The sequence below is a fragment of the Bombus bifarius genome, unplaced genomic scaffold, assembly GCF_011952205.1.
Source record: "Bombus bifarius isolate JDL3187 unplaced genomic scaffold, Bbif_JDL3187 scf7180000008030, whole genome shotgun sequence".
In the NCBI taxonomy this organism is placed as follows: domain Eukaryota; kingdom Metazoa; phylum Arthropoda; class Insecta; order Hymenoptera; family Apidae; genus Bombus; species Bombus bifarius.
In genome coordinates, this window is record NW_022884401.1 from 1,074,302 (window position 1) to 1,100,392 (window position 26,091).

Below are 26,091 nucleotides of genomic sequence, written 5' to 3' on the forward strand. Positions count from 1 at the left end.
AAATATAATTCCCCCGAATTATCCGTTGAAAATACCGGATATATACGTTGAAGAAATTCCGTTTGATGCCGATAGAGCAAGACGGAGAGGGTTCAAAAAACTAGTCGAAGAAGAGCCTGATGTCTTCGTCAATACGAAATTTGCTGCAAAACATAGAGCGTGTATCAATATTGGATGCGCTGGTAATATTTGTTCTGGACAAAAGTAGCAATCATTTTATTTAATAAAAATGAGGGGACTAAATTAACAAAATGTAACTAAAACTAGGTACATATTTTATAGAAAAAAATGTAAAAAGAAAATAAATATTGTAAAAGGATTGATGAAAAATTTTTTAGTATTATTATTATATATTTTGTTAATTATACAACAAATTTAAATAAATGATCAAAGGAGATTTTAATAATTTTTAGTGCTTTAAAGAATAAAATGCAACAAGATTATCGGATCACATAAGTTACAAATATATGGCCACATGGCCACAGTAAAGACAGAAAAATATATTTTTCCCTGTTGATCCTCTCGGTATGCTTTGGAGCCCCTCCATTAGTATGGCGCCAATTCAACTGCCGCGCGTTGGTGACTTTGCTCCCCACTGTTCTATCCCCACTCTGTGGACTACCACAGTTTCATGACGGAGTAAGGGGTAAGGTATAAGTGAGTAACTTACTTTCTGTGCCGAGTGTTGAGTGTCGAGTGCCGAGTGCCCAACCAAATACATTCAGTGTTTGTGAGGTATATGTAATAGTATAAGTGACCACTCCTAATCATGAAATTTTTTCAAACACACGATAAGTTTAATATTTAAAAAGAAGGTTTTTGAAATTTTGCGTAGATGTGTGTCAGTGACGGTTGGATTTGATTAGAAAAAATTATTCATCCAAGGTAAATTAAAATGAAATACCAGTTATCTTAAATGTGTATTTTGGGCGTTGACCGCTAGTTTTAATCATGATACATAACACAACATTTTCTTTCTTAGCTCCGTTTTTTTCATGAAGTAAACTGTATCAATTGTTGTAAATTGTCATATATCGTTAATTGTCGTATATTGTAGAAAATGTGGATCTGGATTTTGATATTAACCTTCGCTTACGGGAATAGTCAGTTCTCGCAAGAATCGACTGAATCGACGCGCTCTCCTTGGAATCGATTCGATGATAGAGATCAGGCTGGATTTGGTTTACGAGGTTCTGGAAATCCAACTGACAGTATTATAATAAAAGAGGCGTAAGTTTTACATATAATAATTAGGCAATAAAATATATATGATTGGAGATAAACAATATGCATGTGGTGTATCATAAATGATACTTTTTAATATCAGTAATGTTCAATATAATTCAAAGTATAAAAATTGAATATATAAGAGCAAAATGAATCAGAAATGTAACAACAAAATAACAATTCTGAAACTCTTTTTTTTTGGCAGTACCTACTTTGTGGTCGCATCTCGAATGGTTAGACCAGGACAGATCTACCGTGTAGATGTAAATGTCTTATATAGCCCAATTCCAATCATAGTACGTTCGTCCATTCAAAGAAATGGAGTGGAGGTAGCTGCAGATTTTCAAGAAGTAAAGGAAGGCATACCAGAAACTCTAATGATGGGATTGCCATCTACGTCTGTTAATGGGGAATACAGATTGAGAGTAGAAGGAACATATAATAGTCTAACTGGTGGCCAAGCATTTTTAAATGAGACCAAACTTACATTTTCACAAAGATCAATGACTATATTTATTCAATTGGACAAACCTGTATATATGCAAGGAGAAACTGTGCGATTTAGAACTATACCCATAGATACTGAACTCAAAGCATTTAATAATCCTATAGATGTGTACATGTTAGATCCATATAGGAGAGTAATGAGAAGATGGTTAAGCAGACAGAGCAATTTGGGAACAGTATCTTTATCATACCAGCTTTCTGATCAACCAGTTTTTGGAGAATGGATTATACAAGTGATAGCACAAAGCCAGGTAGAAGAGAAAACTTTCCTAGTTGAGGAATACTATCAAACACGTTTCGAAGTTAATGTAACAATGCCTGCATTCTTTTTTGATAATGATCAATATATAAATGGTATAGTCCAAGCAAATTATACTAGTGGTGCACCAGTGAGGGGAAACTTAACTCTAAAAGCACGCATTAGATCACTAGATAGAGCATATACAGAATCTGATTCTGAATCTGCAGAAAGATATTTTTATTTTGATGAGTATTATCCAGCGTGGTTGAAAGTTTCAAATTATTTGAATAATAAGGTTCCTGTATTGAGATTTTTTAATGGAACTTATCACTTCCGATATCCAATGTCAGAATTGCTAAGTTTTGTACCTACTGCGAGCGGAGTGGAGATCACTGTGACTGCAACGGTCGGTGAAAGATTTCTAGACGAAATAATTACAGGTTACTCCACAGCCCGAATATATAACTCTACCTCAAAAGTTCGATTTTTGGGCGGATCACCGCAAGTTTTTAAGCCAGCAATGCCATTTACCTTGAATTTAGTGGCGTCGTTTCATGATAATTCAGTATTGAGACCAACGCAATTAAAAGGGGCTGTAATGGAAATTCGCGCGGATATCGAAATGAGAACAGGTGGTCATAGAACGCTAGAAACTCAATATCTAAAACATTCGGCAGACAATGAAGGTATTTGGTCTACCAGAATCGATTTAAGAAAACAACTTGGACTTGACCATAATTCGAATCAAGCACAGCAAATTCTCAATGATATCTCTTCTATGAAAGTGTTTGCTTATCTTACCGATGGAGAAGGCTACAGAACGCAAACTGAATTATTGTTATTGGCTCACGAATCGCCGAATCAACAGCACATAAAAATCTCAACGTCCACAGAAAAACCTAAAGTTGGAGAATACATGATATTCCATGTTCAAACTAATTTCTATATTGATACTTTCAACTATCTCATTATGGCAAAAGGTACAATACTTTTAACTGGACAAGACAATATGCAACATAACATAAAAACGATCGCCGTTCCTTTAAGTGCGGAAATGGCTCCCGTTGCAACTGCAGTCGTATATCATGTTGGGCAATATGGCAATGTAGTAGCAGACTCTTTAACCTTCTCTGTAAATGGCATTTCACGCAATAATTTCACTGTATTCATCAACAATAAAAAATCTAGAACAGGTGAGAATGTCGAAGTAGCCATTTACGGAGAACCAGGAGCGTACGTCGCTCTTTCAGGTATAGATAGATCTTTCTTCACGATGCAAGCAGGAAATGAATTGACTTACGCCAATGTTATATCAAAAATGGCACATTTCGACGAAGAGACGAATGGAACTCATGCCCACACTTGGTTGTACCATGAAGGTGATCCGGATGAAGTTGTTTACTTCCCTTCTTCAACCTTTGGTATAGACGTCAATAGAACGTTCGAATACATTGGATTAGTAGCCTTCACAGACGCCATTATTTACCGAAGACCTGATAACTGTAACACAACTCAAGGATATGGGGAATGCCTCTCTGGAAGATGTTATAGACTAGACAAAAAATGCGATGGTGTATACGATTGCGATGATGGCACTGATGAAGTAGGCTGCGAGCGCAGAAATGTCACAGACATTGTACAGTTTAGAAAGTGGCGGTTTAACAGGTTACAGAGACAATACGAAAACGTATGGTTATGGAAAGATATCAATATTGGTCCTCATGGTAGATACATTTTCAATATAGACGTTCCAAGAAGACCAGTTCTGTGGATGGTTACAGCGTTCGGTATGTCTCCAAGTATGGGCTTTGGAATGCTGCCAAAAGCCATTGCATATATGGGTATCTTGCCATTCTATATTAATGTGGAAATGCCTACTCATAGTAAACAAGGAGAACAAATTGGTATCCGCGTCTCCGTTTTCAATTACCTACGCAATAATATAGAAGCTGTAGTAGTTTTAACTGGTTCCAAGGATTATAAATTCGTTCACGTTGAAGATAATGGTATTGTACAATCGTACAAGCCTCGTACATCTTTTGGTGAACACCAGTTCTTTATTTGGATCCCTGCTCAAGATGCTTCTATTGTTTATCTACCTATTGTACCGATAAGGCTTGGAGATATCAAAGTACACATCTATGCCACTACCGTAATCGGAAGGGATTCGGTTACGCGTACGTTGCACGTAGAAGCTGATGGCCTTCCTCAGCACAGACATCAATCTATCCTGCTCGATCTTAGTAATCGTGCATATGTGTTCCAATACATGCACGTGAACATTACGGAAACACCTATCATACCCTACGACGAAAATCGTTACTACGTATTTGGATCAAACAAGGCTGTGATAAGTTTGGTCGGAGATGTCGTTGGACCAATTTTTCCGACGATGCCTGTTAACGCCACAAGTCTCATGAATCTCCCTATGGATTGTGCGGAACAAAATATGTTCAGTTTCGCTGCTAATTTATACACGACAATGTATATGCGTTTACTTAATCAACGTAATAGAACGCAAGAGAAACAAAGTTTCTATTACATGAATATTGGCTATCAGAGACAACTTTCGTTTATGAATCCCGATGGATCGTTCAGCTTATTCCGTAGCGATTGGAACCAATCGTCACCAAGCGTTTGGTTAACAGCATATTGTGCTCGTGTTTTACAAGAAGCACGCTTCTACGAGTGGGAAAATTATCTTTACATTGACCCTGAAGTAATAGCACAGGCTGTGTCTTGGTTATTGAAATATCAAACACCTGAAGGATCGTTCTATGAAGTTACATGGATGCCTGATCGCAAGATGAACAGCTCTCTAAATTACGACGATGATATAATAACACATAGAAATATCAGTCTTACAGCTCACGTTCTAATCACATTACAAAGTGTGAAAGATTTGCCTGAGGGTCTAGGAACTCAAGTTGCTGTAAGTGCTGCTGGTGCAATCAAGTGGTTGGAGAGAAATTTGAAATTATTAGAAGTACGAGGGAAGCCTTACGAGATAGCGATAGTATCGTATGCTCTGCTATTGGCAAAAGCTTCTACTGCAGGACAAGCTTTTAATATTTTATCTAGACACGCCCGTAGAGAAGGAGGATTAACTTATTGGGGCAGAGAATCAGTACCTCTTCCTCCTTACAAACTGGAAAATCAGAAACCATTCCTCCTTCCACGTTTACCATACATGTACGACTCAGAAAATATCGAAACCACTGCGTATGCTCTTTTGGTGCACGTTGCTCGACAAGAGATAATGTTAGAACCCATAGTAAAATGGTTGAATTCTCAGAGATTAACCGACGGTGGTTGGGCCTCGACACAAGACACTGCCTGGGCGATGAAAGCGTTAATGGATTATACGGTCAGATCGAGAATTCGAGATGTTAGTTCATTGGCTGTTACTGTAGAAGCCACAGCTCTTCCAGGACAGACTAAAACACTATTTGTCAATGACAATAATCTTGCAAGGCTTCAGACTATAGAGGTAGGTCCATATTTGAAAAATTAATATATTTCTTATTCTATTTAATTTCTATTACATTATCGTAGATACCTGAAGCATGGGGAACAGTAAAAGTACAAGCAAAAGGTGCTGGATATGCAATTCTTCAAATGTCAGTACAATACAATGTGGATATCGCAAAATTCCAAACACAGCCGCCTGTTAAATCTTTCGATCTGGTAACGAGAGCAAATTTCCATGGCAGAAATCAGTCTCACATATCATATCTCAGTTGTCAGAGGTATAATATTGATATATAAATACTGTAATTTATTCTTTTAGTCTTTACATAAAATTTACCAGCTCTTTTTCGCAGGTGGATAAATACGAACGAATCTTCTCGTTCTGGAATGGCAGTGTTGGATGTAGCTATTCCAACAGGTTATATAATACAACAACAAACTTTGGATAGGTATATTCAATCGAAACAAGTAAGAAATCTTCAGAGAGCACGATTCCATGAAAAGAAAGTGCTCTTTTATTTCGATTATTTGGACCAAGAAGAAACGTGCGTAAATTTCACGATAGAAAGATGGTTCCCGGTTGCAAATATGTCACGGTATCTTCCTATCAGAATTTACGACTATTATGCTCCAGGTAAATACACATAATTAAATAATATTAATGTTTTTACAAGAAGCAATCGTTTTTTATTCGTTACTCATTATATTTTTTAGAGCGTTTCAACGAAACTATATTTGATGCTCTACCGACTTATACGCTAAATATTTGCGAAGTTTGCGGTAGTTCCCAGTGTCCTTACTGTCCGATTTATAATACCGCCACGATGTTGGCCACACCAACAGGTTGTCTGCTTGCAATTTCTGTTCTCGTTGTTGTAACAAGATATTTTCGAACACAGGAGTTTAGTGTGGGTTAATTCTCATATATAACATATGATGATTTAACAGAAAAACGGAAAGAGAAAGGTGAATATTCTCGATTTTATATTTTACGTTATATTGTCATCTTTTCTCGACTTTTATTCTTATATCCGTCCTTAAGTCTGGTGCACAACTGGAACAGTACCTGAAAATACAGGTACACGGGAGTAAAAATAATTAATTTATAAGATGAAGTTCCAGTTATCCTTATTTGCAATTATACTTTCTCTTTTTTTTACTGTAACATTACATCAAGTTACTTACGAAAAAGAAACCGTCCATTTGTGATTTGTTAACATATGTCGGAAATTTATATTTAGCGTGGAAGTATAGAAATTTTAATAAAACACATATTTTTATACATTTTTTAACTTTACAATATTTGATATGTTATATAATTTAAAACATATCGTGTGTTTTTATTCACGTTGTTAATCGATGAATGTCAATTTATTCGAATGTTTTCAACATTCCATGTACAGGGTGCATCATGTAAAAATAGAACACCTGAATATTTTCCAGATCTTGAAAGAAACGTCAATCAACAGACCTTTTAGTTTCATCATATTTTTCTCCTTGAACAGTATATCTGTCCTTTCTGACATCTCTACCTTCAATATTAACAGAGATATTTAGGTGTTTTGTTTTACGCGACTCATTCTGTATAGTTTAACAATTTAAAACCGTAGTTAGAGCAATGTGTTCTAGGAGGCAAAGAATTTTTAAGTACAAATGAAACTTACAATTAGTCGAGATCGAATTTTTGTAAGTATGATACACCAAAAAAACATCTTTATACATGTTCTAGTAATAATGTCTAGTTAAATGGATATTAAAAATTCATGATTTCTTCTTATTCTAATCAATTTAAAAAATTCAGATTTTTAAATTTACCTCTTTACAATTTTATGCTTGAATTTCGCTCTCTCTTTCTCTCTCCCTCTTTCTCTCTTCTGACTAGATCTATTTAAAAAGTATGCTGCAACGTTTCTGTTCCACTTACATGTGAAGCTTCAATTGTGCTAGCATTAAGTTATTACTAGAGAAATCATAAGTATCGCTATTTCTATAAAGAGTTTTTATTTAAATTCTACAATTATAATTTGAAAATCGTGCTCATAAATTGTGCCTTCGCAATGCCCCTTGAACACTATCAATTTATGAATCAAAGATTTACATTCCGGTTAAGAAAAGTTGCTATTGGTTGGCAATTTGTAAATAGTAGGCTAGAGAAAAAGATCTATGAATACGGATGTCATTCTAACACATGCTCGTGTACTTTTTCACATGAAAGAAGAAATGTGAAAATATGTAAGGCATTCGTTCAAATAAGGTATTTTGCCTCTGCAAAGAAACTTTATATTCTTTTGTATAGTTAATTGTCTGTTCGAACATCAAAGATCTATTTTTAGTAATATAGCACTTACAATAAGGTAATACAATAATTTGTAAGTCTTTTAAAAGGAAATGTTATATCGTTAATACTTTGAAAATGTGCGACCTAATTACTTAGTTAATAATTTATTCATGTACGAAGCAATAATCTAATATTCGTATTTGCTTTTTTTCGTGTAATTAAGTAAAACAGTCGCTTCGATAAAATAAAAAGAACAAATGGAGTTACTGAACGATGAAAGATCTTTAAAAGTATCGTCGCAAATTTTCAAATAATATGATAACGCATATAACGTTACTAATACCGTATATAAAAAGTCTGCTTTATAATAAAACACAATAAAATATTAATTAACTTGTTTTAACATGCGAGCGTATACAGCTATCGAATGTATTTTATCATGAAGTTCTCATATTAAATGAAGTTATAACTTTTTATTTAAGGATAACATATTATAATACATATTAAATTATTTGTAAATCAATTTTTTATGAAACTGGTTGCTCGAAAACATATAATCCGTCCGAAAGTATATTTATACAATAGCGAAAAGAAAATAGCACTTAACATGCGTTGAACGTATTTTTAAGTTTTATAATCTTTATACAAATAAAACTGTAAAAAGATATTTCACTCATCATCTTTTATTTTACAAAAGATCCTTCAATTATTGTTTACAAAATTTCAATGATCCCGAAATATATTGTTAAAGTCCATGCTTTTAATAATTTTGCACATGTAACAGCTCTGTTTTAATAACATACTTTCAATACTGTATTTTTTACTTCTGACGTCTGGAATAAATCTATGTTAGTTTTGGGTGGAAATTTGGATTTGGATTATTCGAAACAGCTGTAATTATTTTCGAAGCAATCTTTAATATAGCAACATAGTCAGTCTTACAATAATAAGCCAAAAATACAATCTATATATCGAGCTTCTGGAGAACGGGCGAAAAATGATTTCTGTTTTCCTTCGTGAAACGAATTGTAGGACCGAAAAGGATCGAAGAAAGGCCGCATCTCGCGGCAGAGAAGGAAAACACGTGACCATTTCGCCCGAACTCTTGAGACGAATTTTACAATTTTACATATAATTATATGATGTATCACGTTGCAAAACTGTAGGTCCTGTTTCTCCCACGATGCAGGTGTCGACAAACGAAAGAACGTTAAGGGAGAAAAGAATGTATATGGACCGCGTTCTCTTCGCCGCGGCAACGGAATGATATTTTGTTGGTCCTACTTTCGGTGAACCCTTCATTGAATCAATAGCTGAAAAATTGCAATCTAACAACGAGCGCAGAAATGTGTCATTATGCCGTTGAAATATTTTCCATCTGACCACTCTATCGGCAACTTCATTATTTATAAAACTGAAAATGAGGAAAAAATGTATATTTCATTAATAGACTGCGAACATTTATACTCTTACGAGAAATTTAAAAGAAATGCGAAAACGTACATAATGTAATATAAAAACATATAAAATATCTAATGTAAAGCATTAGTTGTAACATTTAATGGACGAAACAAATCTTCGCTTAAGTTAAGACATAAAAACGTGGATCTGTACAAACATTCGCCATCTATTCGTTAATAAGCCAATTTGTAAACGTTATATCCGAAAGAAGATAGTTTAAACGAATGAAACATTTTGGGTATGGTAAATGTCCGTTGAAAAGATGTCAGTGAGACGAGGGTTTGTTTCGAGTACACATTTCTGAGCTGAATGCGTCACGAGTTTCATCACAAATGAACCGTCCGATCTCCACGACGCCGATTCTCCTCTATCCACTCCATTCTCAATGGCGGAGGCGAACGCTGAAACTCTATCACAAGAAGTTCCAGTTTTCTGGATTTTAAAGCGCATGAGAAAGAGTCGTACGCGTTCGCAGAGATACGTGCGTTCAAAATACATCAAACGGTGCAAGAAAAAGTCGACTTTGAACAAAATTGAAAAGCAGAGATCCGAGGGGATGTCCCTGTAATTAAGGCCCGACTATCGAGGCTTCTAACGACGTAATTCCATGAATTATTTTCCATAAATTGCTGTTTTATGATTATCCAATACATATTTCTTTCCTTACTTACGCAGATACGTAATGATATAAATCCCAGTGACGGATTACTTTATGAGAAAACAGACTAACTTTCCCCTCCTTAGTATTATCAGCACAATAATAGAAAACACGGTGTGTTGGTTGCGCGTTTTAACAAGGAATATCGTCATAGTGAGAACCGTGTAGAGATTAGCTAGTAAAGTTCTAACTACGAATAGGATCATTTAAAAAAAAAATTTTTTTCAAGGATCTTCGTTAAATATCGTCGGACATTAATTACAAATTACTTTCAGACGCAGATACAATTTCGGACCTAAATTATGACCAGGATAGGGAAAACGATCGATACAAATATATAGGTATATTATAATAGTTATTTGATGAAACATTTAAAGCCTTACATAAAATATACAGTATGATGTGTATCGTCACGCATGTATGATAAAATCGTGTGGTACCTGTGTATGTGTGTTATGTGTGTATGTGGTTTTATATCATTCGTTTTTCTCGTATAGAGAATAATTACGTTACACGTCGAACTTTATCAGAGAGCATGTATATATATATATTTATTATACGTGTTCAAAAGACGTCTCAAAATATGCAGCCACGTTCTTTTTACGATCATTTTTTTTCGTTTTTTTATTATTATTTCTATCTTTTTCCCTTTTTTTCTTTTCGTTAATAGAGCGGAGATTGGTATATGTCCTTGAAATTGAGATACAGTATTCAGTGTACTCTTGGACTGAGACTCGATACGGCAGTAATAGTAGTAATAGTAATAATAATAATTAATAATAATAATTAATAATAATAATAATATAATAATAATTCTTATAAATTCTTACACTTCTTCGTACCGATAGACTCGAAGAATGTTATCGACTTACTTTATTAATTATTTATTCATTTATTTATATTTATATTTATATATATATATAATATGTATAGTTCGCCCGTGTCCGTAACTTTTTTTTCGTTAATAGCGATCTTTTTTTTAATCATATATAGATATATCGGTATACAGAGCTAGTATCAAATTCTAACAGAATCGATGCTATGTAAAAATTGTTCCAACCGTTTCGGAGAGATATGCATTTCACTCTGCATCTACTCGTTCTTTTCAGAGTCATTTTCTTCTCTTTTCTTTTCGTTTAATGTACCTTTTGCTCTTAGACTTCTTTTCTTGTTTGTTTCATCATTCTAGATAAATTAGCTCAACCTCATGACATTATTAAAAACCTCGTTTTCACGTCATCGTCATGATCTTCATCATCATTATCATCATTATCCATTAGGAAATTCATTTGTCTTTGATTCGACAGATCGGTCGTGTATCTCTTACATTAAATTATACAATAATTAAAGATCTAGAAAAATTCGATCTCGATTGTGAATTTTCTATTTAAAATATACTGATACTCAATTTCTCACAGAATTCACGCATAGAAAATGAAGTATTAGTTTCACACCGTCATTCATTCCCCTAAGCACAATTAAAATGGAATATATCTCGTTACAAAATAAAAGAAATTGATAATTTCAATAAAAATTTAAAAACATTTTTACAGAGCATTAAAGTTCAACTCTAAATATCGATTTAAATAATTATTCGCTTAAAGCAAAATTTCATTGTTTATACATATATAAAAAGTCTATTGAAAACTACGCTATATTCTTTTTTTTATATCGTAGCTCTAACATTAAAATCATGACAACAAAAAAAGATAGCATATCGTTGGTGAATCGTTGCAAAAGTTATTAATTTTTTCTTCTCTTGAGCTATTCACCAATAATTTTCTTTTTCCTTTTTTTTTTTAGGCAGTTAGGCGATTCAGTACTTTCAGTGGTTAAAATTAAAAAAAAAATTACTTATCTAAAATAATACAGCGAATCCTGGTACACAGAGTGTACAACAAGCTTATTATCCAACTATATCGTTTAGGCTGGCTACTGTTAAAGTGGTCTTTAAGTTACATACAATCAATAATAAAAAAAAGACACGTTCTCGATAAGAAGGAGATACACGTAAAAAGTAACACAGTCGTTTGTTTTCTTTCAGCCTTTTGATATTCAGGGTTTCATCTAATAAATTTTTCTTCCCTTCTTTATAAAGCTGATTAGATTATCATTGCCATCGTACTCTATTTAAATTACAGTAAATGGTACTATTTTAGTGTGTAAAATGTCACTGCATATATATAATATGTACCTATATTGTATATATGTATTGCAGCAGTAATAGTTCTCGATGTAAGTAGATAAAAGTAGCAATTTGCTGGTCAATGCAGAATCATTAGACGACCCGTCTTTTTTATCGTATGTATAATTTCATTTTATATTCGATAAGTACGAAATATGATGTTTAAAAAATAAAAAATAAAAAAGGAAGTATGAAATTATTAAGAGATCGTCCAATAAGTCTAGCATCTACCAGATTCATTTAGTCTATCATATATGAAAATGAATCTTATGTTTTGGTCAGTGTGAAAAAATAAAAATAATAATTCTTATATTCTGCAAACTACTGTGGACCACGTCAAGATTGATATTGTTTCCTTATATTTGGTTGTATGTTTTGTTTTTACTTTTGTTTCCCTCTGGTTCACATACATGAATGAACCTGTACGTGTATTTTCACGCCCACTCTTTCACTCGTGAATTCCACTGAAGAATTCTTTCAGCGCAAACAGACGGAAGGAGAGAGGCATGCAGATGAATTCTGGGGAAACGAGCCTTCTTTTCTCTTTTTTTGGTTGAATTTGACAAACTAAATATTTCGAAATCCTTATTTTTCGTTTCTGTTTTTGTTGTCTTGCTTTTTTTGTTTTCTTTTTCCAAATTAATTCGTCATCTGCATAGCACGATGATACTTTACGGATATTCGTCACATAATAATCAAGCGTCGTATAGCGCAACAAACGTAGTAGATCTCTGGATAGTGAGGAATAATAGAGTACTTATCTGCAAAATTCTTGATCTTCACGGGAGATATCAGTGTTTTACATTTTTTATATATATATGTATTTTTATGTATATACGTATATTAAAATTAGCTAGCGCCGCTAATTCAGCTCGATTCTTTTTCTTTAGAATCTGAAAGCAAACAAAGGAGGCTCGGTCAATCGAAAGGACGCGCGAAATATTTGACTGGGCAATTGAATATTTCGTTACCGTTTGCGGGTAACAAAGCGCGCAACGACAAATAATTTTTTTTCCAGGAACGATACAAGCTAGAGAACGTTTTTTTTCTGTTTTTATTTACCGCTATCGGATTTGTCTTCGGATGTTCCATTTGTCAGTTCAGGCTCTTTCTTCTTCTCCCCCTCCTCAGATTCAACGCTCGTCGCTTTTTTCTCTTGGCTTTCTTGGCTGGCCGCCTTTTTATCCTTCGTCTTTCCTTTGGCTGGGGTGGCTGGCTTCGGTTTTGGCTCGAGACTCGGATCCAGCACGATCTTACCAATGTTCTTACGGTCATGCATCTTCTGCATGGCTTCCGGGACGTCCTCCAAAGCCCACGTAGAATCTACCATAGGCTTTATTTGACCATCGTTCCATAAGGCGAACACTCGTTCTACTGCTCGTCGCACGAACGCGTGGCTACCATGTTGATACATCAAGTGGCGCAGATTCAACCCAGACAGAGTTTTATTCTCGTCAAACAGTTTGATGGGGGATACCTTGTCTACTTGCCACCACTGTAAAATGATAAACATGAAAGATTTTGAACATTGATGTAATATATTGTCATACATAAGATAGCCCAAGTCTGTTTTGCGATTAAATGCATTTCCAAACATTTTATAAGGATGAGATTATTGTGTTAAAATAATTTCATTTATTAGTATACATGTATATATCGTGGTTTATTAAAGAGAAAAGTAAATGATTTTGAAATATTCATTCTCTAATTTATATTTAAATTACCTAATGGATCTCTAAAAAGCCTCTCATCCTTATAAAAGTACTTAATTTCCTTGACTTCGTACCTCTTGGATTAAGCGCGTTTACTGATTAAACTACTGGTCCTATTCATAAATTAGTTACCGCTATTACAAGGAGGAAATAACTCCTTGTACAACGATGCGGAGAGAGGAAGAAAAAAATAATAAAAAATAATAAAGTTAAATTTCTGTGACGTACTGATCGCGCTGCCGAGAAGAAGCTTTTAGTCTCTCCGGTGACCACATTACTCGATCCATAAAGGATATATTTCCCCATTGGTTTCAACAAAGCGTAACCCTTGTTGCATTCTTCGCCGCAAAGGCAATCCAGAACGATGTCTACGCCCTCTGGGGAGATCCTGTAGAACAAAAGAGAATCGAAACGGCCGATAAAGAATCCTATGATATATAAACACACCATGAAGGGAAAAAACGATAAATTATAGAGTTCGTTACACACTTCCTGACTTCGTTGCTATAGTCTGTGCCTCGTTCCAAGAGGTGGTCGATGGTGCCAGCTGCTTTCAGGGCTTCGTGCTTTGATTTACTGCACACACCAAAGATGGTCACGTCTTTCACGGTCTTGGCCAGCTGGACCACTGCCTGACCCTAAAACAGAATTCATTAAATGAATACTAATAACTGAAGATAGGAAAAAGGAACTATCCTTTATTAGTACGTTCAAATGATAAATTTGAGATTGGATATAGCAAATACGCGTAAATTTCAGCTTTCTAAAGTACACAGAAACCGCGTATGATTCGAAGAATTATTCAAATGCAACATTCCTTATTCAAGACTAAAAGTTCTCGATTCTAATGTTCACATCTAAATTCCGTAGCCATCGTGTTTCACTAATCTTTTAGAGATCTCTTATCGCCTCTTTTCTCTCATTAAAGGAAATTTTATTTTCTGTTAACATGCTTGAACAAAACTCGTTAACTCCGTGGTACGAGAATTTTTCACGGTGTAAAGGATATAGCGGCGAGTTATATCTTTTAAAAACTTCAGAAGCGGCGGCCAGGGGCGCGCTTAAATTATTTTTAGTTGCCCGGCTGTTCGTATCGTGTTCACCAAACTCGTAATCCCATTATGGTGGCAGAAGGCAGAAAAAGCGTCTTCTGAAGTCTTTTCATTGCGCGACCGCGAAAGAACAGCCGGGGCAGGACACACGATGAGGAAGAAAAAATTGAAGCGGAGCTGCTGGAGATTTTCTCAACAGAAGCAGCATTCATTATTTCCGAGAATCAAGAGAGCTGACCGCCCTTCTCTCTTCTCTTCTCCTTGTCTCTCCACTCTGACCGTTCTGTCGAGAATTCGATACCCAATAACGTTGACCAATCCCAGAGCCTCGAGTGGCGCGGCGAAAGGAACAGAGACAGGACGATAGGTTCGAAGGGAAGAGAAGCAAGAATTTAAGAAAACGAAAAAATCGAAGAAAAGAGGTAGCAAAAAGGGAAAGAGCGCGGACGAGGGCCAGAATGTTAAGAAGCCACTCTACATTGTACGTCATAACGTAACACATTGCCAACCGTTTAGAAGGAATCTCGTTTTCTATCATCATATTATTCATAATTAGACTGCGGATATTTATACAATTTCATATTTTTATAAATATAACTAAAAATAAAGACGATCGTATTTCACGTATTAAACGTTACAACCAGTGTTTTGGATACTTTACATATTTTTGCATATTGCTTTGTGGCGCCTTTAGATTTTCATCTAAATGCATAAAAATCCACAGTCTATTTATAATAAATAATATTTCGTTCCCTAGCTAACAATGCACAACAGATTCCGGTAGTTTATACGAATCAATCTCTTAGAGTAAAGGCTGTCGTAAAAGTTTTATGTAAGCAGATTAAAAAACAAACAAAATGTGTTCAAAATTTGTATAATATATCATGTATAAATATCAGATCGATCAATTTCCCCTCGTAAAAACATCCTAATAATATCGAAAGATTCCCGAAGATCAAACTTTCTAGAAGTTTCTCGATGTTATCGCAATACACATCTGTTCCAAACGACATTTCCTCAAACCACCACCACCACCACCACCACCACTACTGTGAAATTCTCCACGCATCATTGACAGCAACGAACATATTTCATGCGGTTAAGTCGAACGAAACGCCGCGAGTATACGAAACCAGTTAGTTCGACAAGAATATACGTAACTAGGGGATGGCAATACAGGGCAAAGGAAAATATGAGCTGATATGGTGTGGTAGCGCCAGCGAGTTCGAAGAAAGAGGAAAAGTCCGACGTGATCGGGAAATGCAATCTCTCAAGTCAAGTGCTTTTTCTAGCTTTTCTCGTCTACGTGACTCGCCTAAATCCTTCTCCGACGATGATACACGCGGAAAAGCGTATTTGAGGCACGCGTCGACAATCTCAAGTTTTAATGAAATAACGAATCTGAACAGATTTCTGTCTCTCTTCTTTCGCTTTTTCTTTGTCAGATGACCTTAAGCTGTTTGAATTTTCTATGTAAAAGAACAAATAACATTTACCCAATAAGACAAATAATTTTTCTGTGTCTTTAAAGCGATATAAGAATCTTTGTTTCGGTGGGTTTTATTTTTCGATAAACCGAAGAATGACGTAACAAAGACGCGCGCAGGGATTCGAGTTCAAACTGGTTATCAGAAGTGAATTTCTTGCCTGATTAAAACGGCATTACATAAATACTTAAAATCGAGATGCGATAGTTTGACGGGATTAGGTAATCAGGATAGGGTCATCGAAAGATAAGTCCGAAATCGGTTTATCCAAGAATCCTCCCGATACAGCCAGAAAAGAACCACACTTATCAAATCATACATTCTACATTTACACCCTTAAACGTTATTAGACAATAATTTCTATTTACATCGCTGTCACTTACATCTATTCGTTCGTTCTTTAATAAAACCACGATATTAACCCTGAAGTTGGCACACGGAGGCCTTTCATAATCGTAACAGGATACCGGTTTTGGTTACTGCATTGCAAACTAATTGCAAGTGGAAAAATTCCTTAACGTTTCTACGCACGTTTGAACTCTGAATACTCTGAAACTACATACCAAGTATTTCAACTATTGTACATATCATGTATTTCACTGAGTTTTTCCAGAATCATTTTACGTATTCAAAATATGTAAAAAAATTCTCACAACTGAAAGACCGCGGTGCGATGTACGTCAGACTCAGATACATTACAATTAGTTAGGGCCACCGATTCAGCTCGATATTCCTTTCCTTTGGAATCTGAAAGTTAATAACATTAATAATGATCCTTCATAATGCGATCAACTAAAAATCGAACTGGCCACAGTACTCGTTCGTGCAAACGGGGCTTAAGAGCCAGCGTACAACACGTACTGACGGTGATAGCATGACGGTAGTGGTAACAGTTGTGGTGGTGTGGTCTCAGACGGGCGCGGCCCGTCACGGTGGTCGATGAGAGAACGAAGGGTTGCTTGGCAACCCTCACACCCCTGTCGTTCCGTGCACCAGCGGCGGCAGCATCCCCCGTAGATTTTCGTCGTCTCAACTTCCAACGATGCTACGCGACGCGTATAGACCAATGAGTGGCGCGGGGTGGAGGGCAGAGTAGAGGGGGGTGAAGTAGAGTAGACTAGGAGAGAGAGGGGATGCGGAGAGGGGGAGGTAGGAGTCGCGGGGGCGATGTAGTTAGCTTCGAATGTAACCTGTTGAGCCGTATTGATCCCGACGTACCTAGTCGGCTGCTCCCGCCTTCTCCTTCGACGACATTGAGAGAGAAAGCGTTGCACGGATGTGACTCGAGCAGACTTCGCGAAAGGGGCAGTAACCTTGCATCGTGTAGCGGTCTCTCTCTCTCTCTCTCTCTCTCTCTCTCTCTCTCTCTCTCTCTCTATCTATCTATCTATCTATCTATCTCGATGGGTCGTAATTGCCGCGCGATCCTATCCCTCTTCTTTCCGCTTTTCTAAAATGCGATTTTCCCTCCCCAGGAGTAACGACGAGACACGGTGAATGATTTTTTGGATAAACCTTTCACCACGTTGAAGATGGGACGTTTACAATGGAAGGACGCTTTTAATTTTCGGATAGAAGTATCTCGTGATTTTCGTTGGGGGACACGAGATGTCTGATGGTTCTGACTTTGGTGGTAAGGGCTGTGATAGGTACTTGTATATTTCATTTCTAAGAGAAGCTTTGATTTTGCATAAGCGTTAGTTGCGATTACATTTCCCTTGTTTTATCGTGGTAGTCGCAGTATTCGCAAGGCTTTGGTAACTAGTCTAGGGATATTTTTAATTGGTTAAAATTCTAGCTAAATTTAATTCGTAATTCAGATCGTGTTATCGAAAGAAGATAGGAAAAAAGGTGAAACATATGCTATTCTTACTAACGCGTTAGAACATTTTCCCTCTTTTCTCTCTCTTTGAAAAAGTACTGTAAATATTTGATAACTAGGAGCTTTTGAACCGTTTAACCAAACATAGTTCGTTAACAATGAAAGAAAATGTGAATAATTCTCTTCGATCTTTTTACGTAACGGAACCTAAGTACAAATAAGCAAGTAAACCGCGCAACAAATAATCGCGTATCAACTATATCAATCTATATGATTAACGAGTAGCAAACGATCACTTAACGGTTGCATAAAACGTTTTAACAGCCTAACAATTAATTCGATCATCTTCAATTCTCCAGAGCAAGATTTTACAATGTTTCTTTATATCATTTTCTTCTGTCGTCTCCGTCTTTGACGCACAGTGCGGTTGTCTCTTGGAATATTTTTCACGTTAGATAATTGCGGCGCTTTTTATCGCTACATCAAAGAGAAGAGATGACTTACCACACCACCGCCGGCGCTGTGAAGCACGAGACTCTTTCCAGGCGTCAAATTGGCCAGTTCGAACAGCAGTATGTAAGCAACAGTGTAGTTCATCGTGATTGCCGCTGCATCGAGGTAACTCATCCCGGCTGGTAGCGCGAAAACGGAGGTGGCCGGCACGGAGACGAGCTCTGCCCACGCCTTGTGATCAGGAAGTGCGACCACTCGATCGCCCACCTGAAAATAAGTAGTCAAATGTTTCCTGTACATTAACTTTATTACCATCTCTCTTTTTTTTCATCTTTAAAATTAGTACTGTCTTCGTACGCTTTTCTAAATCGATTTTATTGACCCTGCCGCAGTCCTTGAACATGTACGTCTCACTCTCGCTTTGCTTTCAATCCGAAGAAAGATTTTCAATTTTTTTTTCGAAACTGTAGCATTGGCAGAAGAAATTAAACATGTACCAATAACGATTCTCTTATATTTTCCAAAAATCTGTGAAATTTTCTAACGGTAGAAAAATACAATTCTGTTCTAAATAACGTAAAAGATACAGCAGGCTTAATACGTATGTTTAATACATATGCTTCCGACGACTGTTTGGTAATCTCATAATATTTTAAAAATTTCTCGTTTGTGACTATCATTTGTGACAAATTTGAAGTTAGAGTTAGATTTTATGTTAGGTTCAGGTTAGGTTATACATCGTATTCAGTTATACATTAACACGTATAAAACGAACGAAGGTTATAGATACTATAGATACTTTCACGCGATTTTCAATGATGTAACGTTCTTACAATGATTGGTATGAAGCCCAGGGCACATAACACGTATAGATTATGTAACAATTCGGCAATTGAATTTGAAAACCAATTCCATTCGATCTGATAAAAATTTCAGATTCGAAAAATTGCGCGTTATCCCTGTTCCCCAGCAGAACGAAATAGGGATCCACTTCGTATCCCCGAATTTAAAAGGTATCGACTTCCAACTCCCTCTATTTACACCCTCCGTCGTATCCGCACCCCAAAGCATATTTCCTAAATTTTCCAAATCTTTTTACGAACCTATCACGATCAAACAAGTATTACAAATTATTATGGTCGCGTCGCTTCGTCGTCGATCTTCAAATATCTGTACACAGGAGCATAACGCTTGCCGCCATCGTTGCAGCAACAGCGTGATATAACGCATCCCGATAATTCCTTCAAACAGCGATTAACCATCTTCAAATGAGAACCCCTGCGGCAAGGCAGATTATCCCATAAAGAAGCGAGTAAATGAATAAAACAGAGAGAGGGAAGATCGCCACATATAAACCCAACAATGCCAAGAACTCGAGGAAGCGAGCCAGAGGGGAAGGAAAGGTCTGGGTTAGAGGGCGCTGCGTGCTCGAATATTCCATCTCGAAAAGCTTCCCACTTTCGCGTATATACTCTCTATACAGGATGTTTCAAAAATAGGTGGCCAATCTTCGGTACTGTATTCTACTCTCCCTCAGGAAGGGAAAATGTTACATAAACATTAGTCTCTGGAAAATCTTCCTCTTCGAGATATAAATACTCCTTGTTTGTTTCGAAATTTTACGTGCGTATACTGTTACGCATAACGACGGCTCGTGAAAATATCCAAACATTTACCATACGAAATTTCTATACATATACCGTAATTTATTACGCAAAACATTTTGCACGGTCAATTTCAAAATTAGAACGTTAGAAAAGCGCTAACTAACGAAACTTTATTGGCGTTGTTTGCTTTATTTATTCGTTTCTCGATAACAAACAACTTTACGCGTGTAATTTATTTCTCCAAAACTGTGCCGGTTTCAAAAGGTGGAAATTCGATTCCAGCCACGTATCCAAACAACGAAACCGGAAATTTCTAAAGAAGCGGAGAAGTGATCAGTTTGACTCGTATTACGCGTTATTTAGATTATTCCTATTGCAAGGTAATATTTCTGAAACATCCTGTATATGCCGTATAGGCTGGCCGGTCGTTTACACGCGCTGCTCGGATATTTGACCCTAAAGCCTTAAACCTGGCATCTTCTCCTCGGTTCTCCCCCTCGTGACCTCGAGCAGTTTCGCGAGTCGCGAAAATAGACCACCCCAAGATGCGAGAGACAGAGAGAAAGGAGGAAGAATAGAGTTTGGAGAAAGAAGCGTTTTCCTCTGGCGTCTACCAGAGTACCCAGCTCGAAGAGTACCGTGGGACTCCACCCTTGCGGAAAGATTAGTGGGTGAAAAATTCAAGGACGACGCGATGGACTGAACGCGGAACGACTATTTCGAGAACGAATTTTCCTTCGGGCGGGCTACCGCTTTGCCGCCAGACGTTTTCTGTCTGAGAGTGAAACGATCGCTTTTTCTTGCTTCATAATGAGCACCGGACGCGTTTTTCGTTGAGAAACCTTTTTCCTTTGACGGCTTTTTTTCTTGACTTTTTTCACCGACTCGAAGGAATGGTTGAGCTCGTAGAAAGAATTCTGTTTGCTTACGAGAACGAAAATATAAATTATGAGTGACTGTAACTTTGCGTGTATTTATCATAAAGCGAGTAAAACAGGAATAAATACGTACATACGCATTTTCTTACGTTCCGAGTGACAATCGAACGGTTGAAAATCATATTGGTTTGAGTCAAGCTTTTGAGAATCTAGCTTCTCAAATCTGGAGTCTGGGAGTCGCGTGTTTCAACTCGTCAAGGTATCGCCCTCTAATCTCACGGTCCATTAAATTACAATTCTATTCTCTGTCGGAGTACGTTTCTACAATTTAAAGGAGTGTAACGATTCGTGGGTAACGATAAACGCGGAATATCATTTTATGAGAAATATCAGTGAGCTAATTTATGGCGTTAGAATTCTCAATCCTTCGTGTGTATCTTAATCGATAGATCGTAAATGTCTATGCTGCTCTATATCTTTACGAACGTAATTACAGAAATGGAATATCGATAGAAATTTGTTTTGCCTGCTAAGTATAACGAGCGTTCAAGTACTTTAAATATCGTATATATCGTTGCATGTTGTACATAGATTTTTGGAATCTTAAATTTCTCAAAAGTACATCAACAGCCGCAGTCTATCAATCGAGTCACCACAATCTACTTCTAGTTATCTTTATCGGAAGAAATTTCTCTCCGTCTCGCTAAATACGACAATCAAAAACTGAAACGGTTGATATTTCACGGATAACCACGTGGCGTCCGGGGCAAAACGGGAGAAAGATGATTCGACAGTATAATAACGTTCCTAAGCGTGGCGTCGCTTTTTCCTCAGTGGACACAATATTTTCCATGACACAACGTTGCGTTGGCTCGATATGTCGCTGGGAAATATTAGACGTCGTTTCTGTCCGGAGGCAACCATGGAAAAATCGATAGGAATCGAGCCAGCTCAAAGGAATAACTATCGAGACTAGAGTATATTACGTTGCAGGTGAAAAGAACGAAAGTACACGCCTCTTTTTTTCCCCTTAACACAAATTTGCATTTATTATCATATCAAGCGATTCTTGAGCCACCCTTTCATACATATTTTAGGGGATTGTTGATGCAGATTATACGCTGTTATGCCACGAATAAAAGAGCTACACACAGATAAATATATCGTTTTAACACTGACCTTACCAGACCTGGGTCACATGAACGGTTTCGACATTTAATTTCAAATTGTACATTTATTGTTATTTCTATTGTTCGTCTAACTTTATGTAAATCCTGCTGTTAACAAAAATTGAGAAATCGATTAATCAGATAATATAAGAATTTACATAAAGTTAGACGAACAACGATAATAACAAATGTGCAATTTTACATTAAATTTTCCAAACGGTCACTTGACCGGGTGTGATAAGGTTAGCATTAAATCGCTGATAAACATTTACCTATTAAAAAACTTTTGTTCAAAGCATGAAAGATGTTCCAAGGTTGGTGGTTGGAAGTACACCATGGGCGTAAATCAAAGAAAAATGCAATTAGAAGTGCGTGAGAATTCGAAGGGGAGAGACTATGGAAAAATAAATAAATAAAATAAGATAAAATAATTCTTCGTGAAGATTTTTAGAAATTATTTCGATGAATCGTTTGAAATTCTTCGTTTGACGTTGATAAGCAAAGGTGATGATACTTCGTTGAAGATTTGAATTTGATGGTTCGCAGAATTTGGATAGAGCGCTGAGAGTTGAGAATAAGTTAAAGATAACTGCTTTTTAAAGACTGTTCGCCGATAAAACAACCGACAAAGCTGGATGTAAAGTTTTCTGCCTGGGATGTTCCTTGGTTCACTTACTTTAAAGTTCTCCACGCCCTCGCCAACTTGCTCGATGTCACCTGCGCACTCGGATCCCATAATGAAAGGAGTTTTTGGTGGGGAATCGATAGCGCCCTGTCTGGCCATCAGATCTTGGAAATTCAATCCACTGAAAAGACATAGAAATACATTTTATTAAAAAAAACCTGCTATTAATGTAAACACTCTATGTACGCATTAATACAGGTACAATGTTGAAGATAATTCAACGCATTAACAAACTACCTCAGTCTAAGTGTCCTAATACTTATGGTTAGCACTGTACATTTCTTTTTACGACTCCGTGAAACAACCAATTCTGCAAACACGAACCGCGAGTACGATCGATGATATGGATTAACCGTATGACGTAGGTATAAGTTTTTAGTACTTTCCGACAAACCGACGCTATAGTCAAAAAAAAAAAAAAAAAAAAAAAAGAAAAGAAAAGAAACGAGGGCTAATTTGGTAAATCTATTTTTAGTGCAGCTCCTCATAGGTATCATTGTCTTATCGCGACAAGTATATTTAGTAGATATAGTTATATACCATAGTAAATTTATCCTCGATATTCCGAACGATTACGCCCGAAGAAGAGACGATAGTCCTGCATCGTCGCTAAAATTCTCTGCAATTGTCCTGCATTGCCGTTATATTCTGTGATAGCATCGGGACAAAAGAATAAAAGTACTGTACCACTTAGCAAAGCTTATCGCATTATGCAGTAACGGGTACCGTAGACACGCGTGCCTGTCCGCTTCTCACGTAATAACGTCGGAAAGGCGGCAATCGATGCAGATAAAATATTCGTGGGCAGTATTCGCGCCGCTTTTCCAGGAAGCAACCTGAACGAGCGGCGTCAGTACTATAGGAAGCACTGATAAAGCATGTACCGGCGTTGTTTCACGGTCCCCGACGTGGTCGCCACGAGAGAGACACCGGTTGTGCGTTGCGTGCGACGCCAGGCGTCGGTCTAGGCGTCGTGGCGCCTCGACTTACCCTCCCCGTCTGTCAGTCGCCACGGTAGGGTTAAACAGAAGCTCGAAGGTAACCGCACACGTGTATTTATACGAGGCGAAACGGAGGCACAAGTCGCGTGGGACTGCACACGCATCTGAAATGTTCTATTTCAGCCGCTTTTAAAATCCCTTAAGCCGCGTTCATATTAGTCACGTTGTTCTTTATTCTGCGTGTACAGTGGCTACAAAAAGTATTCGTACGCGGCTGCATTTATTTTTTTTTTTTACGTTACCTTTACCTCTTTTTTACATCAACTTTATTACTTATTCTCAGTTCATGTTGAGTCGTATTAAGCAAATGGTGAAACTTCTCTACGAATCGTTTCAGACGATCTTTACATTTTTCCTCGTCTTTTACGTGATTCTTTCAACAGAGTCCTCGCCGAGACTTCTTCCTCGTTAACTCTCCCCGTAACAATATCCGTCGAGAATGACGTTTGTTTCTAATAATTTCTGTTTCGAACGTTCATGCGATCGCGGCTTAATGACGCGCAACACTCACACAGAGACAGAGGCGGCGTAGTATTACACCTCACGCGCGTGCATTCACGTGCGGCTCTGTCGCCTCCTCGGGACTCGTACTCGAGACTATCATTCCCCGGAACTCCGGAACTGGAAAAATTCTCTCTCCCTCCGAACAGTCTCTATTTTTATCCTTTACGAGCGTACGCGGCAAAAGAATTGGTATCGACTCGGTTGGCGTGACTGGATTCGAATATGAATGTTTCTCTCGTTTGTTACGAAACTGCGGCCATGTACATTTTAATAAGAGCGAAAGATTCCTTTGATTTCTCTTTGTCAAGATCTCCGATAACATTTGCTATTATATATATTAATTTCGTGTTAAAATGTAGTTCAAGAGACTTAGGAGCGAGCGAAAAAAGCAATACTTCTCCCTAGCTTAGGTTAATATTTGACATAGCTGGTACTATCTCCAGGTAGACTGACCTCGCAGACGTAGCTGTCCTTGGCCTCGGAAAAAGCCAAAATTAGAAATGGCACTTAGTAACGCGGAGAAAGAGATTGGAGAATGTTCATACAGAAAGGGAAGTGATGGGAAGTGGTAGAGGTCTGCTGTACAGTTGTCTGGAACGGAAATGGGATAATGCAATTGTCCCTCCTATCAGCGGGGGATTACTCAGTTCTCTACAAATACACTCGGGGATACAGGAATTTTAAGCATGCGAACAGTACACTTGCGCATGTCTCGCCTTTCATAGCTTCGGCTGTTACTTATTGTTAGAGTTAATACTAATCTAATGCGGCGAAAATGATATGGAGAAAATCATCGAAACTTTCTGTCGAAACCATTATATGTCAAAAAATTCCAAAATATAGATTGATCGAGAAGAAAGAATTATAAAGTTTTATGTTAGTGTGATGTTGGGTCGATTTCCAAAATACATAATTCCAAAGTAAGTAATTGTAGGAGAAAAATCGAGTCAAATTGCGCGGGAACATCGAATCCTCCGCTACCATTTTCTCGTCATCCATTCTCTATTTTCTAGGACGTCATTGGTCTGGAAACGAATTTTCAGCGAGTTCTCTGATTGCGAGATGTATGATAAAGCTTTATCGATGACCTGTGTGTGTCACATAATTTCCTGGGAATGACCAGCGCGATGAATCATTGTGCTTGAATCGAGAAATATCACGCAAGAGCGATAATAGACGAGAAAATTGTCATTGTTATCTCAATAAAAAATATTTAAAACAACGGGCCAGGAAATTTCTGTCGAATAATCATATCGTTCAATGTTATTCTGCTAAAAAATTGTGCGTAAAAATTTACTTTTGTCAGATAATTATTCAGAATCGAACGAACTAAAAGTAACAATAGTTTAGTAACTGGTAGTTAGTAATTTTCCATTATTTCAGTTAAACGTAATAATTAAAATCAAATAATTACTCTCCAAATTACACTGTCGACACTAACGAATCGCACAGGTCGTCGATTACGATGTAGCAAAATGTAATACATGTCCTCAAAATAACATATGTTGTATATTATACATATATAGTATGTATGTATTATGCTCCTGCAATTTGCAGTGAGTCACGAATCTGTTGGTCGAATTATCAAGCGCAACATACAAGCAGATCTCGTACAACAATTCTATACGTAATTATATATACGATTATGTATACAAAAAATGGTCACTAAAACGTTTCTTTGTTTGTCTCGACC

At 36.9% G+C, this 26,091-nt stretch overlaps 2 protein-coding genes and 1 long non-coding RNA gene across 3 annotated transcripts in view; 1 reads left to right on the top strand and 2 right to left on the bottom strand.

Moving 5' to 3' along the window:
* The first annotated feature begins 643 nt into the window (after nucleotides 1-643).
* On the top strand, nucleotides 644-8,396 carry LOC117207407 (CD109 antigen). Its single transcript, XM_033447592.1, has 6 exons — nucleotides 644-885; nucleotides 1,058-1,230; nucleotides 1,433-5,465; nucleotides 5,531-5,724; nucleotides 5,800-6,080; nucleotides 6,161-8,396. Exons 2-6 carry the CDS (start codon nucleotides 1,061-1,063, stop codon nucleotides 6,361-6,363), a joined length of 4,881 nt encoding a protein of 1,626 aa, XP_033303483.1. The 5' UTR covers nucleotides 644-885; nucleotides 1,058-1,060; the 3' UTR covers nucleotides 6,364-8,396.
* Nucleotides 8,397-8,847: 451 nt separating this feature from the next.
* The window catches only part of LOC117207410 (synaptic vesicle membrane protein VAT-1 homolog-like), a 35,038-nt gene continuing 17,794 nt past the window's right edge, over nucleotides 8,848-26,091 (bottom strand). Inside the window, exons 2-7 of the mRNA XM_033447602.1 lie at nucleotides 22,885-23,014; nucleotides 18,606-18,821; nucleotides 14,230-14,378; nucleotides 13,969-14,128; nucleotides 13,091-13,523; nucleotides 8,848-12,921 (exon numbers count right to left, since the gene is read on the bottom strand). Of these exons, the coding sequence (XP_033303493.1) occupies nucleotides 12,896-12,921; nucleotides 13,091-13,523; nucleotides 13,969-14,128; nucleotides 14,230-14,378; nucleotides 18,606-18,821; nucleotides 22,885-23,014 (1,114 nt within the window). The 3' untranslated portion in view covers nucleotides 8,848-12,895. The remainder of the gene's footprint in view (nucleotides 12,922-13,090; nucleotides 13,524-13,968; nucleotides 14,129-14,229; nucleotides 14,379-18,605; nucleotides 18,822-22,884; nucleotides 23,015-26,091) is intronic.
* Nucleotides 14,385-17,650, bottom strand: LOC117207413. Its single transcript, XR_004487510.1, has 3 exons — nucleotides 17,141-17,650; nucleotides 16,933-17,026; nucleotides 14,385-16,834 (listed from the first exon to the last, which is right to left on the bottom strand). It is a non-coding gene; the product is annotated as an uncharacterized LOC117207413 (long non-coding RNA).

Excerpts from the sequence above, each read along its gene's own strand:
- LOC117207407 (XM_033447592.1), top strand. The coding sequence starts at position 1,061 with ATGTGGATCTGGATTTTGATATTAACCTTCGCTTACGGGAATAGTCAG. Across the intron at positions 5,466-5,530 it reads CAAGGCTTCAGACTATAGAG|ATACCTGAAGCATGGGGAAC; the intron begins GTAGGTCCATAT and ends ACATTATCGTAG. Across the intron at positions 6,081-6,160 it reads TTACGACTATTATGCTCCAG|AGCGTTTCAACGAAACTATA; the intron begins GTAAATACACAT and ends TATATTTTTTAG.